Below are 20,805 nucleotides of genomic sequence, written 5' to 3' on the forward strand. Positions count from 1 at the left end.
GGTGCTGGCTTGCTGGAAAATAATTGGTATCATTGATTTCATTTTATTATCAAGGCGAGCTTTTTCAAGAAGAATGTGAAATCAACTAATTAAAAGTAAAGTGTGCTAATTCATAAGATTCTGACATTTACGTAAATTGTAAATACATTCCATTTTCATGAAGCACATGTAGAACTTTACATATTCTGTTCGGGTTGAGAATCTAACTCGGGAATTGGAATTACTGTGGTTATATCAAACCGTATATGTATATTTTGTATATACTCTAGTGTGAAAGACTGAGTTTTCCGAAGTTGAGAAAAGGGATATTTTAACTTCAGTGAACATTCCAATTGATATTTCAATGCAGTGAAGATAACACATGTTATTTAATTGCTGTGAACATAACACTTTGACGGAACTGATGTCATACGAGAGTGACCTCCCCTCAAATTGTCTCCCTTTATCGTAAGTGTCTAGCCCGTGTTAACTTCCTTTTAACGTTAGTTCCATATTGACAAGGCGAATTTATGGTCAATTATTGAGTCAATATGGCTTCTTGTGTTTTATTATTCTCTTGAAAATATTTCGTTATAAACTGTAAATTTCTCCTTTAAATCGTCATTCGAGAATGTCCGTTTTGCAAAACGCCATTTTTGTTACTTGATAGCGTGTATTCTTTCGCTTCCAACAGTCCAAGTTTTTAAGAATATTTCTTTGTTAATGTTGATATTGTATATAATTTCATACCTATATGTGTCCTACAAAATTGGCGTGACCCTTAATATTTTTTGTTACTTTTGTTTATATTTTGTAAGATTTGGCAAAACCTAAACTACATTTTAGCACATACAATTAGAGATGAACCGTTCCTGTGTGTTAGGTAGGCAGAATTAACGTTTCAAGGTTTTACATTATCGACATAAGTTTCTAACTTTCAAACTAATATCTTGGTTTCTTGGGTTGATGCTCTACTAGCATGACCATTCTGCCTTTTACGCCATATGGAATCTGTTTCGCCAGATTATTGAGGTTGGTTATTCTCTGTCTCGTCGTAATATCACCAATGCATAGAATATGAATATTTAAATAGTTTAAGATGAAATTGAACGCATCTATCACTGTTTCGTTTGATTTGTGATATAAGTTCATTTATGAATAAAGTCAGAATAGAAACAGATACAGAAAACACCCTTGGCACAGTCCAGCATGGCAAGTGAATACATCAGTATTTCTGATAAGACATCGTTATCTGATATACAAACATTTCTCAGTCTTGTTCTTAAAACCGTGTGAATGAAATCAAATTAGAATGTAATAAAACGCAGGCAATAAAACGATGGGTTTACGTTAACCAGCCAGTGCGCTATCACGCCAGCATCTTCATTCAAGGTCAATTAAAATAGAGTACACTACGGTTATAACGAACACGCTTATAACGAACTGACGGATATAACGAACTTACTTTTTTGGTCCGGAGTATTTGCTGTAGTTATGCTGTAGTTATGCTTATAACAAACTACGGTTATAACGAACTAAAATTAGTAGTCCCTTTGAGTTCCTTATAACCGTACTTTACTGTAGAGAGTGGCTGAGTAGCTGAGTTGTGTTCAACGCGACTTGAACGCAGACAGACAGACAGACATATATTTTAAATTCGTCTCAATGCTGTACATCATAAAATATCATGCATAAATTAGGACAAATTAGGAATAATAATACAGGACAATTCATTTAAAGTTATGAGAGACGATAGACAAAACATGATTATTTATACAGATACAAATGTTTTACGCATATAGAAATAGCTTTTATGCGTTGTATTATTAAAAAGCAGATGTTGGCAGTGACATATACCTCATGTTTAAACCATGTCTCATTGTTTGACCGGTTTAGAGAGATGGACATTTTAGCCGTTATACTTTGAGTGTGTGAGTGAGTAAGTTGGGTTTCACGCCGCTTTTAACAGTATTCCAGTCACGTTATACTTGTAAATAATGTAGATCTTAGATCATCGTATAGTGGACATTTGAATAAAACATATATTTCATCTTCAATATGATCATTACAGTTAATGCACACTGTCTTAAACCTTTAAATTAATATCAAATCCAGCTAGCATAAAGCAAAGTTAGCAACCCAAATATCAGGCCAAGCAACTTTGGTTAACTTTTACGTCTAACAATTGTTTGTTTAGCATGGTTTCACTCACAATCACGTTGTGTTTTGGAGAACTAAACGAGTGAGTGAGTATGGTTTTAAGCCGCTTTTAGCATTATTCCAGCAATATCACGGCGGGGGACACCAGAATGAGCTTCACACATTGTACCCATGTCGGGAATCGAAAGGAACTAAAAGAAAAAAGTGCAAATGAATAAGCAAATGACAGGTCAGAATGTTAGGACGCTCACTTACCTACGACTGTAGATGGGTCGACAAAGAATGACTTGATTTCAAAGTGGAAAGATACATCTCTGGCAGGGTAATATATACACGTGCAGTTATCACGTGACATGCATGTCACCATGCTGCGTGTAAAACCACTCCTGTTTTCTAATTTCCTTGAGCGCACCTTTCGTAATTCTTCCTAACCTACGGCAACATTTATCATACACACCTAATCGATCTTGGCGGTCAAACCCACGTCATACTTGACCATGCAAGTATGTAACATTATCTATCAAAAATAGTGACACACTGTCGGTTTTATATAGTTTTCAAACAAATTTTATAACTATATAGATTAAAATATAATTTCCTTAAAATTAATTAATCAAGCAATAATTTGCTACATGGAGTTGCTTCAGCTGACCTATTATTCAATTAACTATTTAGATCCCATCGCATGCAATAAGGAAGTGGGGATGTGGTGGACCAGTGAGTGAATCTAATAATATTTACGGCTTCTGCAAATTTCCGCAATGTATCGACGAGAACAAATAATAAACATTCATAAAAATCATGATCTTGCTTTCAATTTAAAAGCAGCTAAATAGAAAGGGTTCGACCATTTCTTTTACTGTTGTATTACTGTGAACGTATTTGTGATTGAAATGTTGCTTTACATTGAACGTGTTTGTGTGTTGAAATGATCTCTTAAGTTGAACGTGTTTGTGTGTTTGAAATGATCTTTTACTTTGAATGTCTGTGTTTTGAAAAGAATGTTTCACTTTGAACGTATGTGTGTGTTGAAATGATTTTTCACTTTGAACGTGTTTGTGTGTTGAAATGTTTTACTTTGAATGTCTGTGTGTATGGAAATGTTGTTCTTCTTTGAAAGTGTTTGTGTATTGAATTGTTGTTTTATTTTGAACGAGTTTGTTCATTGAAATGTTGTTTTACTTTGAACGTGTTTGTGTATTGAAACGTTGTTCTTCTTTAAAAGTTCTTGTGTATTGAATGGTTGTTTTACTTTGAACGTGTTTGTGTCTTAAAATGTTCTTTTACTTTCAACATGTTTGTGTGTTGAAATGTTGTTTTGCTTTTAACGTGTTCGTGTCTTTAAATGTTGTTTTGCTTTGAACGTGTTTGTGTGCTGAACTGTTTTACGTTGAACGTGTTTGAAATGTAGCTTTACTTCTGAACGTCTGTGTGTGTTAAATTCTTGTATTTTGAAAGCATTTGTGTGTTGACATGTTTAACTTTGACACCTTTTTGTGCTTGAACTATTGTATGACATTGAACGTGTTTGTGTGTTAAAATGTTTTTGTACTTTGAACGTGTTTATATGTTGAAATGTTGTTTTACTTTTTATGTGTTTGTGTGCTGAACTGTTTTACGTTGAACGTGTTTTAGGATTGAAATGTAGCTTTACTTTGAACATCTGTGTGTGTTAAATTCTTGGATTTTGAAAGCGTGTTGACATGTTTTACTTTGACGCCTTTTTGTGCTTGAAATATTGTATGACATTGAACGTGTGTGTGTGTGTTTTTGTAATTTGAACGTGTTTGTGCCTTGAAATGTTGTTTTACTTTTAATGTGTTTGTGTGTTGAATCTTTTTTTTTCACTTTGAACGCGTGTTGACATTTGTGTTACTTTGAAGGTCTGTGTGTGTTGAAATTTTGCTTTACTTTGATTTGTTGATGTATTAAAATATTGTTTTAATTTGAAGGCGTTTGTGTCTTGAAATGTTGTTATACTTTTAACACGTTTGTGTGCTGAAATGTTGTAATACTTTGATCGCGTTTGTGTGTTGAAATATTGTATTACATTGGAAGTGTTTGTGTATTGAAATGTTATTGTACTTTGAACGCCTTTCTGTGTTGAAATGATGTTTCGCTTTCAACATGTTTGTGAGTTGAAATGCTGTTTCGCTTTCAACATGTTTGTGAGTTGAAATGTTGTTTTGCATTGAACGTGTTTGTGTCTTGAAATATTGTTTTTCCTTTAACGTGTTTGTGTATTGAAATGTTATAGTTCTTTTGACGCCTTTGTGTGTTGGAATGATGTTTCCCTTTCAACGTGTTACTTTTAAAAAGCTTGTGTTTTGAAATTTTGCTTTCCTTTGAATGTTTTGATGTATTGAAATGTTTTTCTACTTTGAACGCTTTTGTGCATTGAAATGTTGTTTTACTTTCAACGTGTTTGTGCATGGAAGTGTTGTTTTACTTTCAACGTGTTTGTGTATTTAAATGTTTTCCTTTCAGCATGTTTGTGTGTTAAGATGTTGTTTACTTTGAAAGTGTTTGTGTGTTGAAATGTTCTTTTACGAATGTTCGTTTTAGCATGATGAAGACGCTTTATGTACAAGACATTCATAGACGAATAACATTATGCACATGAGCTGAAGGCTTTACAAACTCGCACACTCACACTCTCACTAACTCTCACTCTCAATATAAACTAAATGATTTGCCACTGGGGAGGGAAGTGTTTCAACTGATGGCCCAAAGGGAACTTGTCAACTTACATATTTTGGCGCGTGAAGCGAAGCCCCAGGGCTTTTAGGTTAATGAGGACACATGAGCTTTGGTTACCAAGTATCAACATGTGCCAAAATGAAGCCAGTTAACCCTCTGGTTGCCGAGTCAGTTGTATTTTGTTACGCACATTTTCAAAAGCTCCGTGCTCAGTGAAGATTTAATATATTGAAAATATTCTGCTTCACTCATGCCGAAACTAATATATATTATGACGCTCATCTCCGGGTTCAGTGTTTACTGATTAAGGTAGGGCAATATATCTGGGAAGTGTATTGGAACCATAAATGGTTTGTATTGCTCGGTTCCCGCCTATATAAAGAACCATACTCCAGGGTACTCGCCAGCAGCACCCGTCCTTACACTGACCCTTTTCCCGTTAACGACCCGATGATATCTGAACCCGTGCACTTGACGTTGTGACTACGGCGGAGCAGTTGTCATGCTTCTGAATACCTAGTAATTGTTATCATCATTTAAGCTGTTCAACTGGTGTCTTCAAAGTCGTTCGAAAATGCGTGCGTGCGTGGGTGCGTGCGTGCACACGCACGCACGCAGGCAGGCAGGCAGGCAGGCAGGCAGGCAGGCACGCACGCACGCACGCACACAGACACACACACACAAACACATACATACATACATACATACATACATACATACATACATACATACATACATACATACATACATACATACATACATACATACATACATACATACATACATACATACATACATACATACATACAGACATACATACGAGCGGCGATAAATAAGTTTTGAAACTTCAATATAAGACCAAGTCGCAGAATATCTTTTGCACTTTTATTTTTCAATATAATCTCCATTCACCTCAATACACTTATTCCGTTTATCCTTCAAGCTTTTAATACCACTTTTAAAGAAATCCACAGAACGGCCCTCTAACCTCGCCTCTGTGGCAGCCTTTATTTTCTCGTCATCCTGGAAGCGTCTTAGACGTAGGGCAGATTTCATTTGCCGGAACAGGAAATAGTCACTGGGGGCTAAGTCTGGGCTGTAGGGTGGGTGATTTAACTGTTCAAATCGACATTCACATAAATCACAAATGGATTTCTTTTGCTTTGCATACCTTCATGGTAAGGAAATTGATTACAGCGCGTTGTTAATGTTTGAGAGAATCCATGATTGTGACCACCCTTTGGTGAATGAAGCCACCACATCTAACTTAGTGTTGTGTGTGGAACTTGTTATGACACGTGTCAACCTGATGTTATGACTACTGCCACACCTGCCACAAGTTGACATTGTTTCTGTAAACACAAATGCCCAAGTTGCAAAACTTATTGAGTGAGTGAATCAGTGAGTGAGTTGGATTTAACGGCGCTTTTAACATTATTCCAGTTATATCATGGCGTTTCAGCTTAGGGTGGGAGGAAAGCCCGAAGTGATGCATGTCTAAGACGTTAACCACTTCGGTGAAACCCACGAGCACGGGTATGGGGCTGACAAAACTAGAAACATAATCGGGGCGAACCGGGATTTGAACCCACAATAATAGGTTTCTGGTGTGCCGAGGGGACGCAACTCTGCACAGCGAATCGCGGCTCCCTAGACGATTGGGCCACCCGTGCCCCGCAAAACTCATTGAACGCCCCTCGAACATACATTGTATTCTGATGTATTCAAATATATCTGAATTTGTGTGTGAAACATGCCAGCACTAGTGTAGATAACATGCTGAATGAGAGTTAATACATCTATAAGGCGATCATAGTCTCAGCTACTGTATTTTCTCAAACCTCCGAATCCCCCAAGTCGTCCGAATCTTCAAAGTCCTCAACCGAGTCCTGAAACTCCTGAAATCATGAAAAGCCATCCGTTTTCGAGTCCTCCGTATCCAAGTCCTCAAAGTCCTCCGTATGCGATTTCTCCGTATCCGAGTCCTCCGTAACCCAGTTCTCCGAATACTCCGTATCCAAGTACTCCGTAACCCAGTCCTCCGAATACTCCGTATCCAAGAATTCCGTATCCCAGTCCTCCAAGTACTCCGTATCCCAGTCCTCCGAATACTCCGTATCCAAGTACTCCGTATCCCAGTCCTCAAATCCTCCATGTCTTCAGTTACAGAGTCCTCCTTATCCAAGATCTCTTTTTCCAAATCCTCCGTAACCAAGTACTCAGTATCGTAGTCCTCTAAGTCCTCCGTATCCGAGTACTCCGTATCCCAGTCCTCCGAATACTCCGTATCCAAGTACTCCGTATCCAAGTCCTCAAATCCTCCATGTCTTCAGTTACCGAGTCCTCCTTATCCAAGATCTCTTTTTCCAAATCCTCCGTAACCAAGTCCTCCGTATCCGAGTCCTCTAAGTCCTCCGTATCCAAGTCCTCAGTATCCCAGTCCTCCGAATACTCCGTATCCAAGTACTCCGTATCCCAGTCCTCAAATCCTCCATGTCTTCAGTTACCGAGTCCTCCTTATCCAAGATCTCTTTTTCCAAATCCTCCGTAACCAAGTCCTCCGTATCCGAGTCCTCTAAGTCCTCCGTATCTGAGTCCTCTAGGTCCTCCGTATCCGAGTCCTCAGTATCCGACTCAAAATGCAAGTACTCCGTATCCCAGTCCTCAAATCCTCCATGTCTTCAGTTACAGAGTCCTCCTTATCCAAGATCTCTTTTTCCAAATCCTCCGTAACCAAGTACTCAGTATCCGAGTCCTCTAAGTCCTCCGTATCCGAGTCCTCTAGGTCCTCCGTATCCGAGTCCTCAGTATCCGACTCAAAATGCAAGTACTCCGTATCCCAGTCCTCAAATCCTCCATGTCTTCAGTTACCGAGTCCTCCTTATCCAAGATCTCTTTTTCCAAATCCTCCGTAACCAAGTCCTCCGTATCCGAGTCCTCTAAGTCCTCCGTATCCGAGTTCTCTAGGTCCTCCGTATCCGAGTCCTCATTATCCCACTCAAAATGCAAGTACTCCGTATCCCATTCCACAAATCCTCCATGTCTTCAGTTACTGAGTCCTCCTTATCCAAGATCTCCTTTTACAAATCCTCCGTAACCAAGTCCTCAGTATCGTAGTCCTCTAAGTCCTCCGTATCCGAGTCCTCAGTATCCCAGTCCTCCGAATACTCCGTATCCAAGTACTCCGTATCCCAGTCCACAAATCCTCCATGTCTTCAGTTACTGAGTCCTCCTTATCCAAGATCTCCTTTTACAAATCCTCCGTAACCAAGTCCTCAGTATCGTAGTCCTCTAAGTCCTCCGTATCCGAGTACTCCGTATCCCAGTCCTCCGAATTCTCCGTATCCAAGTACTCCGTATCCCAGTCCTCAAATCCTCCATGTCTTCAGTTACCGAGTCCTCCTTATCCAAGATCTCTTTTTCCAAATCCTCCGTAACCAAGTCCTCCGTATCCGAGTCCTCTAAGTCCTCCGTATCCGAGTCCTCCGTATCCCAGTCCTCCGAATACTCCGTATCCAAGTACTCCGTATCCCAGTCCTCAAATCCTCCATGTCTTCAGTTACTGAGTCCTCCTTATCCAAGATCTCCTTTTACAAATCCTCCGTAACCAAGTCCTCAGTATCGTAGTCCTCTAAGTCCTCCGTATCCGAGTACTCCGTATCCCAGTCCTCCGAATACTCCGTATCCAAGTACTCCGTATCCCAGTCCTCAAATCCTCCATGTCTTCAGTTACCGAGTCCTCCTTATCCAAGATCTCCTTTTACAAATCCTCCGTAACCAAGTCGTCTGTATCCGAGTCCTCTAAGTCCTCCGTATCCGAGTTCTCTAGGTCCTCCGTATCCGAGTCCTCAAATCCTCCATGTCTTCAGTTACCGAGTCCTCCTTATCCAAGATCTCCTTTTCCAAATCCTCCGTAACCAAGTCCTCTGTATCCGAGTCCTCTAAGTCCTCCGTATCCGAGTTCTCTAGGTCCTCCGTATCCGAGTCCTCAAATCCTCCATGTCTTCAGTTACCGAGTCCTCCTTATCCAAGATCTATTTTTCCAAATCCTCCGTAACCAAGTCCTCCGTATCCGAGTCCTCTAGGTCCTCCGTATCCGAGTCCTCAGTATCCGACTCAAAATGCAAGAACTCTGGAGTAGGAACATATCAGCACTCTCACCACTTTCCCCGTGTCTTGTTTCTTTGATACCCTGTCAATAATCTGTGTTGAAATAGTTGACGCATGCGCCAATGAAGAGTGAGTAAGTATGGTTTTACGCCGCTTTCAGAAAAATCACAACGAGAAATTGTAGCCATGTATGGGCTATATGAGTTACCACTAGGCTCCCCCTACATGCGACGAGCAGGGAGATGAGAGACGGTCAGTGGGTCTAATGTGTTTTGAATGATTCTTTTCCATTGCAGTTTGCTTTTTTAATTCCAAAAATAGCATATGATATTATAATGTTGATACGATAGAAGTTATGTGTTATTAAGCTTTGACAAGAGGCAACGTTTGTTGTAAGCATCAAGGAACCATAAGTCCCTTACACCACCCACCAAGTTAAAATGCTCCCATGGGGTCCAATATGCGTCCAATATGCCGTGATACTTGACAGTTAAAATACTATTCTGTACTTCCATCTGGTTTTATCATTCTTGTGACTCTCATTTGCCCGTGTTCTATATGATGTAAACATGGGGATGATTATGATAACTCTGATGTAAAAGATTCTTTTCTGTTGCAGTTTGCTTTTTAAATTCCATTTATTTTAATATTATAATGTTGATGCAATAGTGGTCGTGTATTGTTAAGCTGCCGAACACACGACGATGACGTTTGTTGTAAGCATCAAGGAAGTATAAGACCCGTATACCACCCACCCAGTACCCCATTCCCACTGTTATCATCACCCCCCAACCCCCCCCCCCCCCCCCCCCATCCCCAACCCCCCCCCCCACCCGTGGTAGAATGAAGAACTGGGGACTTTATGTGCCAAATGATTTGCAGCCCTATGTGTTTACTGAGTCACCAGCACGTCGCAAAACATTTTAAAGGTCTAAGCTGTATCTGTAGTATCCTTTCTGCTGTGGCATTTGTTTTCAGTTAATATGCAGTTATTTGGTTTCATTTCAAGCGTCCAATTCGCTTTGACACTTGTTATCAGTTAAAGTGCTCTCAAGGAACTTATCTCACGTGTCCAATTTGCTCTGACATTGTTTATCAGTTAAAATACAGTTATCGAGTTTTATAAACATGTCGTTCCTTTTGACATTAGCTTGCTTCAACAGAAGTGTATCATAAACCGTCCCAAATACTTTACAAATACATGTACACTGTTCATAAAGAAGTGTGCCTAATACTAAGTACAACAAGTACATGAAGAATCAACCTTCATTTGAGAAACATATATTGCTCTCAAAGTCAGTGTTTCTCTCTATATTAAAATTAAGAACTACTAATCATATATTACCCCTTAAAACTGGTCGATGGCTGAACATTCCCAGGGAAGACCATCCACATTTCCAAATTTGACGCATCAGTGACAAAAATGATGTTCGATGGAATTCTCTATTTTTACCTGTACCATATGTTCCCGTCCTTTTTCAGGTGAACAAGTGACTTGCCTTTGCCTGTGTTTGTGATGGGCGCCATTACTATTTGATTTTGATTCATAAACACATGCTCATGACAGTCAGAATCGTAAAATCGACTAAGCTTTATGCAGAGATTTCTCTTGGATAAAAAAATGGTTTGTTGCTTCATTTCATTATAATATATCGATGGGACGCTTTTCTCCAAAAGCGATACTGTAAAATAAACAATATCTTATGTTTCCAAACCTGTCTCAATTTAAGAAACCTTTGACCACTAACAGTGTAAGAGATCTGAAAGGCCTATCTAAATTCCTTCAACATGTGTAAATTACAATGTGTAAATTGTAGTAGAAACAACGTATTCCAATTCTATTATTCTTGTTAACTGCTGTCACTTTGTACAGATTAAAAATTGTATATAATTGTATCTCATGTTCTGAGAATCCCAAGTGTCCAACGCACAGTGACACTTTTTATAAGAATGCTCTCACGGGATTCAATCCCATGCGTCCAATTTGCAGTGACACTTGTTATAAGTAAAACTGTTGCTATGAGGTTTTATCCCAAGCTTCCAATTTGCAATGACACTTGTTATAAATCAAAATGTTCTGATCGGGTATTATCCCAAGTTTCCAATTAGCGGTGATAACTATTTTCAGTGAATGCTTCCATGCTTCCATTATTGTTGTGAATTTCGTTGGCTTGTGTTTTATATGATATTAAGGTGGGCAATAGCAGATATGATGATGATGAGGATGATATGATGCATTGTCTGGCCAAGACTCCATTATTTACAAGTTTGCCGTCGTATAGCAGGAACATTGCAGGAACACTACACAGCACCCACACAAACAAACATAAAATTCTTGGAACCTCTCTGCACCTTATTGTAGGCAATGGACATTTTAAGGAAGAACTAGAAGGTTTCATGTTGCATGCGCGCTTTATTCAAGGTCGACGTCATCACAGTTCATACATTCAGAAGGCTATATATACAAACGTGCTTGGTGGTGCACGTTCATTCGTCTTTATCAACATCGTCAGGCTGTTAGATTAATAATGTCCTGAAAAGAAAGAAAAGATTGGTAAAGTATGACAATCAGTTATTTAACTGCTTGGGGATTGTGTCTGCACCTGCAACTCTGAAAGACGACCTGTTGGGCAACGTCTGGAGCAGCAACGTTCAAAGGGAGAATAACCTGACTTACATGTTAAAATATGTTCTTTTCTGTGCGATCATTGGGATTGTTTAGACAGAACATACTCCTTGTAACAGTTATATTGTATTCATCTAAAGTGGCCACGAAGATGTATCTGCATTGTGGTGTAAGACATACTGGTACATGTACAGTGTAAGCATAATTTGGAAATTCAGTAAATTCATCAAGGCGACTACAATGACACCTACCATATTTTCCAAAACCTCCGATTCCTCCAAACCCTCCGAGTCCTCCGTATCCAAGACCTCCGTATCCAAGTCCTCCATATCCTCCAAGTCCTCCGAATCCTCCGAGTCCTCCGTATCCTAGTCCTCCGTATCCTCCAAGTCCTCCGAATCCTCCAAGTCCTCCGTATCCAAGTCCTCCGTATCCTCCAAGTCCTCCAAATCCTCCAAGTCCGAGGCCTAATCCGTATCCTCCAAGTCCACCATATCCCAATCCTCCTAATCCTCCAATTCCACCGTAAAGACCCTTACCGTAGCCAATAGGCTCGGCGACAGCGGCCGCCACTAGGCATGCTACCAAGATGATGACGGAGTTCATGGTGCTGGCTTGCTGGAAAATAATTGGTATCATTGATATGAACTAATTAAAAATAGATTCTGACATTTACGTAAATTGTAAATACATTCCATTTTCATGAAGCACACGCAGAACTTTACATATTCTGTTCGGTTTGAGAATCTAACTCGGGAATTGGAATTACTGTGGTTATATCAAACCGAATATATATATTTTCTATATATACTTTAGTGTGAAAGACTGAGTTTTCCGAAGTTGAGAAAAGGGATATTTTAACTTCATTGAACATAACAAATGATATTTCAATGCAGTGAAGATAACACTTGTTATGTAATTGCTGTGAACATAACACTTTGACGGAACTTATGTCATACAAGAGTGACCTCCCCTCAAATTGTCTCCCTTTATCGTAAGCGTCTAGCCAGTGCTAACTTCCTTTTAACGTTAGTTCCATATTGACATGGCAAATTAATGACAGATGGTCATTTATGGAGTCAATATGGCTTCTTGTATTTTATTATTCTCTTGACAGTATTTCGTTATAAACTGTAAATTTCTCCTTTAACTCGTCAATCGAGAATGTTCGTTTTGCAAAACGCCCTTTTTCTTACTTGACCAGCGTGTATTCTTTCTTAAGAATATTGTTTTGTTAATGTTGTTATTGTATATAATTTAAAACCTATATGTGTCCTACAAAATTTGTGTGACACTCAATATTTTTTTGTTACTTTAACTAAACTACATTTTGGCACATACAAGTACTGGTGAACCGTTCCTGTGTGTTAGGTAAGCAGAATTTACGTTTCAAGGTTTTATGTATTGGAGAAAACACGCTCACGAGGTTTTGGTAGACAGAGCATGCCCTGGCGAGAGCGAAAAACCAAGGGGGCGAAGCATGCATGCTCTGTCTACCAAAACCGAGGGAAAGTGTTTTTACATCATGCTTATAAACCGAAAAAAATAAACTTAAAACAACATTTATCAACATTTTTATGGTACGAACATACTTTCCATGAACCTTAGGAAACGCGCGTAAAATATCTGTTGCTGGCGTATGGATCTTGAAAAGGACATTCTAAAAACCAGGGAGGCATTTCAATACCTCTGTAGCCTCGTGGTACACTCACTGGGCTACAGATATTACAGAAAGTTACGAGTTCTATCCTCGTAAAAATAAAGAAAACATTTGTCATTTGATTTTACATTTCATTACATGTTACAATCTGAACGGAAGTTATATTATTAAAATGCACAGGTTATGAGATTTAACCCCACTGGATAGTTAAACCTCACAATAGGTTTTAATGCCTATAGAAAGATGTCTCTTACTTAATAGCGATCCCAATGAATAGGTTTATAAATCATCGAAATAACTTTCTAACTTGGTTAGATATCTAATATCTTGGTTTCTTTGGTTGATGCTCTACTAGCATGACCATTCTGCCTTTTACGTCATATGGAAGCTGTTTCGCCAGATTATTGAGGTTAGTTTTAAATGAATTTAAATGAAATGAATTTTATGAATATCTAAATAGTTTAAGATGAAACTGAACGCATGTATCACAGTTTCGCTTGATTTGTGATATATGTCCATTTATGAATAAAGGCAGAATAGAAACAGATACAGAAAAAAAAAACCTTGGCCCAGTCCAGCATGGCAAGTGAATACCTCAGTATTTCTGATAAAACATTGTTATCTATTATACAAACATTTCTCAGTCTTGTTCTTAAAACCGTGTGAATGAAATCAAATTAGAATGTAATAAAACGCAGGCAATCAAACGATGGGTTTACGTTAACCAGTTCGCTATCACGCCCGCATCTTAATTCAAGGTCAATTAGAATAGAGTACACTACGGTTATAACGAACACGCTTATAGGGAACTGACGAATATAACGAACTAACTTTTTTGGTCCCGACTATTTGCTGTAGTTCTGCTGTATGAATTCTTATAACGAACTGCGGTTATAACGAACTAAAATTAGTGGTCCCTTTGAGTTCGTCATAACTTTACTTTACTGTAGAGAGTGGCTGAGTGGCTGAGTTTAGTTTAACGCGACTTGAACGCAGACAGACAGACATATATCTTATATTCGTCTCAATGCTGTACATCATAAAATAACACGCATAAATTAGACGTTTATACATACAAATAATAATACATACCATTCATATAAAGTGATGAGAGACGATAGACACACAGGATGGTTTATACAGATACAAATGTTTTACCCATATAGAAATAGCTTTTTGCGTTGTAATATTGAAAAGCAGGTGTTGGCAGTGACATATACCTCATGTTTAAACAATGTCTCCTTGTTTGACCGGTTTAGAGAGTTGGACGTTTTAGCCGATATACTTGTGGTGAGTGAGTGAGTGAGTTGGGTTTAACGCCGCTTTTAACAGTATTCCAGTCACGTTATACTTGTAAATAATGTAGATCTTAGATCATCGTATAGTGGACATTTGAATAAAACATGTATTTCATCTTCAATATGATCATTACAGTTAATGCACACTCTGTCTTAAACCTTTAAATTAATATCAAATCCACTTAGCATAAAGCAAAATCAGCAACCAAAATATCCGACCAAGGAACTTCCGTTAACTCTCACATCTAACAATTGTTTGTTTAGCATGGTTTCACTCACAATCACGTTGTGTTTTGGAGAACTAAACGAGTGAGTGAGTATGGTTTTAAGCCGCTTTTAGCATTATTCCAGCAATATCACGGCGGGGGACACCAGAAATGAGCTTCACACATTGTACCCATGTCGGGAAACGAAAGGAACTAAAAGAAAAAAGTGCAAATGAATAAGCAAATGACAGGTCAGAATGTTAGGACGCTCACTTACCTACGACTGTAGATGGGTCGACGAAGAATGACTTAATTTCAAAGTGGAAAGATACATCTCTGGCAGGGTAATATATACACGTGCAGTTATCACGTGACATGCATGTCACCATGCTGCGTGTAAAACCACTCCTGTTTTCTAATTTCCTGGAGCGCACCTTCGTAATTCTTCCTAACCTACGGCAACATTTATCATACACACCTAATCGATCTTGGCGGTCAAACCCACGTCATACTTGACCATGCAAGTATGTAACATTATCTATCAAAAATAGTGACACACTGTCGGTTTTATATAGTTTTCAAACAAATTTTATAACTATATAGGTTAAAATATAATCTCCTTAAAATTAATTAATCAAGCAATAATTTGCTACATGGAGTTGCTTCAGCTGACCTATTATTCAATTAACTATTTAGATCCCATCGCATGCAATAAGGAAGTGGGGATGTGGTGGACCAGTGAGTGAATCTAATAATATTTACGGCTTCTGCAAATTTCCGCAATGTATCGACGAGAACAAATAATAAACATTCATAAAAATCATGATCTTGCTTTCAATTTAAAAGCAGCTAAATAGAAAGGGTTCGACCATTTCTTTTACTGTTGTATTACTTTGAACGTATTTGTGATTGAAATGTTGCTTTACATTGAACGTGTTTGTGTGTTGAAATGATCTCTTAAGTTGAACGTGTTTGTGTGTTTGAAATGATCTTTTACTTTGAATGTCTGTGTTTTGAAAAGAATGTTTCACTTTGAACGTATGTGTGTGTTGAAATGATTTTTCACTTTGAACGTGTTTGTGTGTTGAAATGTTTTACTTTGAATGTCTGTGTGTATGGAAATGTTGTTCTTCTTTGAAAGTGTTTGTGTATTGAATTGTTGTTTTATTTTGAACGAGTTTGTTCATTGAAATGTTGTTTTACTTTGAACGTGTTTGTGTATTGAAACGTTGTTCTTCTTTAAAAGTTCTTGTGTATTGAATGGTTGTTTTACTTTGAACGTGTTTGTGTCTTAAAATGTTCTTTTACTTTCAACATGTTTGTGTGTTGAAATGTTGTTTTGCTTTTAACGTGTTCGTGTCTTTAAATGTTGTTTTGCTTTGAACGTGTTTGTGTGCTGAACTGTTTTACGTTGAACGTGTTTGAAATGTAGCTTTACTTCTGAACGTCTGTGTGTGTTAAATTCTTGTATTTTGAAAGCATTTGTGTGTTGACATGTTTAACTTTGACACCTTTTTGTGCTTGAACTATTGTATGACATTGAACGTGTTTGTGTGTTAAAATGTTTTTGTACTTTGAACGTGTTTATATGTTGAAATGTTGTTTTACTTTTTATGTGTTTGTGTGCTGAACTGTTTTACGTTGAACGTGTTTTAGGATTGAAATGTAGCTTTACTTTGAACATCTGTGTGTGTTAAATTCTTGGATTTTGAAAGCGTGTTGACATGTTTTACTTTGACGCCTTTTTGTGCTTGAAATATTGTATGACATTGAACGTGTGTGTGTGTGTTTTTGTAATTTGAACGTGTTTGTGCCTTGAAATGTTGTTTTACTTTTAATGTGTTTGTGTGTTGAATCTTTTTTTTTCACTTTGAACGCGTGTTGACATTTGTGTTACTTTGAAGGTCTGTGTGTGTTGAAATTTTGCTTTACTTTGATTTGTTGATGTATTAAAATATTGTTTTAATTTGAAGGCGTTTGTGTCTTGAAATGTTGTTATACTTTTAACACGTTTGTGTGCTGAAATGTTGTTATACTTTGATCGCGTTTGTGTGTTGAAATATTGTATTACATTGGAAGTGTTTGTGTATTGAAATGTTATTGTACTTTGAACGCCTTTCTGTGTTGAAATGATGTTTCGCTTTCAACATGTTTGTGAGTTGAAATGCTGTTTCGCTTTCAACATGTTTGTGAGTTGAAATGTTGTTTTGCATTGAACGTGTTTGTGTCTTGAAATATTGTTTTTCCTTTAACGTGTTTGTGTATTGAAATGTTATAGTTCTTTTGACGCCTTTGTGTGTTGGAATGATGTTTCCCTTTCAACGTGTTACTTTTAAAAAGCTTGTGTTTTGAAATTTTGCTTTCCTTTGAATGTTTTGATGTATTGAAATGTTTTTCTACTTTGAACGCTTTTGTGCATTGAAATGTTGTTTTACTTTCAACGTGTTTGTGCATGGAAGTGTTGTTTTACTTTCAACGTGTTTGTGTATTTAAATGTTTTCCTTTCAGCATGTTTGTGTGTTAAGATGTTGTTTACTTTGAAAGTGTTTGTGTGTTGAAATGTTCTTTTACGAATGTTCGTTTTAGCATGATGAAGACGCTTTATGTACAAGACATTCATAGACGAATAACATTATGCACATGAGCTGAAGGCTTTACAAACTCGCACACTCACACTCTCACTAACTCTCACTCTCAATATAAACTAAATGATTTGCCACTGGGGAGGGAAGTGTTTCAACTGATGGCCCAAAGGGAACTTGTCAACTTACATATTTTGGCGCGTGAAGCGAAGCCCCAGGGCTTTTAGGTTAATGAGGACACATGAGCTTTGGTTACCAAGTATCAACATGTGCCAAAATGAAGCCAGTTAACCCTCTGGTTGCCGAGTCAGTTGTATTTTGTTACGCACATTTTCAAAAGCTCCGTGCTCAGTGAAGATTTAATATATTGAAAATATTCTGCTTCACTCATGCCGAAACTAATATATATTATGACGCTCATCTCCGGGTTCAGTGTTTACTGATTAAGGTAGGGCAATATATCTGGGAAGTGTATTGGAACCATAAATGGTTTGTATTGCTCGGTTCCCGCCTATATAAAGAACCATACTCCAGGGTACTCGCCAGCAGCACCCGTCCTTACACTGACCCTTTTCCCGTTAACGACCCGATGATATCTGAACCCGTGCACTTGACGTTGTGACTACGGCGGAGCAGTTGTCATGCTTCTGAATACCTAGTAATTGTTATCATCATTTAAGCTGTTCAACTGGTGTCTTCAAAGTCGTTCGAAAATGCGTGCGTGCGTGGGTGCGTGCGTGCGCACGCACGCACGCAGGCAGGCAGGCAGGCAGGCAGGCAGGCAGGCAGGCAGGCACGCACGCACGCACGCACGCACGCACGCACACAGACACACACACACAAACACATACATACATACATACATACATACATACATACATACATACATACATACATACATACATACATACATACATACATACATACAGACATACATACGAGCGGCGATAAATAAGTTTTGAAACTTCAATATAAGACCAAGTCGCAGAATATCTTTTGCACTTTTATTTTTCAATATAATCTCCATTCACCTCAATACACTTATTCCGTTTATCCTTCAAGCTTTTAATACCACTTTTAAAGAAATCCACAGAACGGCCCTCTAACCTCGCCTCTGTGGCAGCCTTTATTTTCTCGTCATCCTGGAAGCGTCTTAGACGTAGGGCAGATTTCATTTGCCGGAACAGGAAATAGTCACTGGGGGCTAAGTCTGGGCTGTAGGGTGGGTGATTTAACTGTTCAAATCGACATTCACATAAATCACAAATGGATTTCTTTTGCTTTGCATACCTTCATGGTAAGGAAATTGATTACAGCGCGTTGTTAATGTTTGAGAGAATCCATGATTGTGACCACCCTTTGGTGAATGAAGCCACCACATCTAACTTAGTGTTGTGTGTGGAACTTGTTATGACACGTGTCAACCTGATGTTATGACTACTGCCACACCTGCCACAAGTTGACATTGTTTCTGTAAACACAAATGCCCAAGTTGCAAAACTTATTGAGTGAGTGAATCAGTGAGTGAGTTGGATTTAACGGCGCTTTTAACATTATTCCAGTTATATCATGGCGTTTCAGCTTAGGGTGGGAGGAAAGCCCGAAGTGATGCATGTCTAAGACGTTAACCACTTCGGTGAAACCCACGAGCACGGGTATGGGGCTGACAAAACTAGAAACATAATCGGGGCGAACCGGGATTTGAACCCACAATAATAGGTTTCTGGTGTGCCGAGGGGACGCAACTCTGCACAGCGAATCGCGGCTCCCTAGACGATTGGGCCACCCGTGCCCCGCAAAACTCATTGAACGCCCCTCGAACATACATTGTATTCTGATGTATTCAAATATATCTGAATTTGTGTGTGAAACATGCCAGCACTAGTGTAGATAACATGCTGAATGAGAGTTAATACATCTATAAGGCGATCATAGTCTCAGCTACTGTATTTTCTCAAACCTCCGAATCCCCCAAGTCGTCCGAATCTTCAAAGTCCTCAACCGAGTCCTGAAACTCCTGAAATCATGAAAAGCCATCCGTTTTCGAGTCCTCCGTATCCAAGTCCTCAAAGTCCTCCGTATGCGATTTCTCCGTATCCGAGTCCTCCGTAACCCAGTTCTCCGAATACTCCGTATCCAAGTACTCCGTAACCCAGTCCTCCGAATACTCCGTATCCAAGAATTCCGTATCCCAGTCCTCCAAGTACTCCGTATCCCAGTCCTCCGAATACTCCGTATCCAAGTACTCCGTATCCCAGTCCTCAAATCCTCCATGTCTTCAGTTACAGAGTCCTCCTTATCCAAGATCTCTTTTTCCAAATCCTCCGTAACCAAGTACTCAGTATCGTAGTCCTCTAAGTCCTCCGTATCCGAGTACTCCGTATCCCAGTCCTCCGAATACTCCGTATCCAAGTACTCCGTATCCAAGTCCTCAAATCCTCCATGTCTTCAGTTACCGAGTCCTCCTTATCCAAGATCTCTTTTTCCAAATCCTCCGTAACCAAGTCCTCCGTATCCGAGTCCTCTAAGTCCTCCGTATCCAAGTCCTCAGTATCCCAGTCCTCCGAATACTCCGTATCCAAGTACTCCGTATCCCAGTCCTCAAATCCTCCATGTCTTCAGTTACCGAGTCCTCCTTATCCAAGATCTCTTTTTCCAAATCCTCCGTAACCAAGTCCTCCGTATCCGAGTCCTCTAAGTCCTCCGTATCTGAGTCCTCTAGGTCCTCCGTATCCGAGTCCTCAGTATCCGACTCAAAATGCAAGTACTCCGTATCCCAGTCCTCAAATCCTCCATGTCTTCAGTTACAGAGTCCTCCTTATCCAAGATCTCTTTTTCCAAATCCTCCGTAACCAAGTACTCAGTATCCGAGTCCTCTAAGTCCTCCGTATCCGAGTCCTCTAGGTCCTCCGTATCCGAGTCCTCAGTATCCGACTCAAAATGCAAGTACTCCGTATCCCAGTCCTCAAATCCTCCATGTCTTCAGTTACCGAGTCCTCCTTATCCAAGATCTCTTTTTCCAAATCCTCCGTAACCAAGTCCTCCGTATCCGAGTCCTCTAAGTCCTCCGTATCCGAGTTCTCTAGGTCCTCCGTATCCGAGTCCTCATTATCCGACTCAAAATGCAAGTACTCCGTATCCCATTCCACAAATCCTCCATGTCTTCAGTTACTGAGTCCTCCTTATCCAAGATCTCCTTTTACAAATCCTCCGTAACCAAGTCCTCAGTATCGTAGTCCTCTAAGTCCTCCGTATCCGAGTCCTCAGTATCCCAGTCCTCCGAATACTCTGTATCCAAGTACTCCGTATCCCAGTCCACAAATCCTCCATGTCTTCAGTTACTGAGTCCTCCTTATCCAAGATCTCCTTTTACAAATCCTCCGTAACCAAGTCCTCAGTATCGTAGTCCTCTAAGTCCTCCGTATCCGAGTACTCCGTATCCCAGTCCTCCGAATTCTCCGTATCCAAGTACTCCGTATCCCAG

General features: G+C 39.2%; 1 protein-coding gene across 1 annotated transcript; it reads right to left on the minus strand.

Annotated features, from left to right (window-relative positions):
* Positions 1–6,743: 6,743 nt before the first annotated feature.
* Positions 6,744–20,651, minus strand: LOC139472754 (keratin, type II cytoskeletal 2 epidermal-like). Its single transcript, XM_071255221.1, has 11 exons — positions 20,641–20,651; positions 20,312–20,483; positions 19,948–20,073; positions 19,282–19,338; positions 18,353–18,556; positions 11,859–12,193; positions 8,713–8,842; positions 8,233–8,376; positions 7,711–7,836; positions 7,347–7,472; positions 6,744–6,980 (listed from the first exon to the last, which is right to left on the minus strand). Exons 1-11 carry the CDS (start codon positions 20,649–20,651, stop codon positions 6,744–6,746), a joined length of 1,668 nt encoding a protein of 555 aa, XP_071111322.1.
* Between the last annotated feature and the right edge of the window lie 154 nt (positions 20,652–20,805).

The sequence above is a fragment of the Haliotis cracherodii genome, unplaced genomic scaffold (genome assembly GCF_022045235.1).
Source record: "Haliotis cracherodii isolate W230 unplaced genomic scaffold, xgHalCrac1.p SCAF_25, whole genome shotgun sequence".
NCBI classification, from domain to species: Eukaryota; Metazoa; Mollusca; class Gastropoda; order Lepetellida; family Haliotidae; genus Haliotis; species Haliotis cracherodii.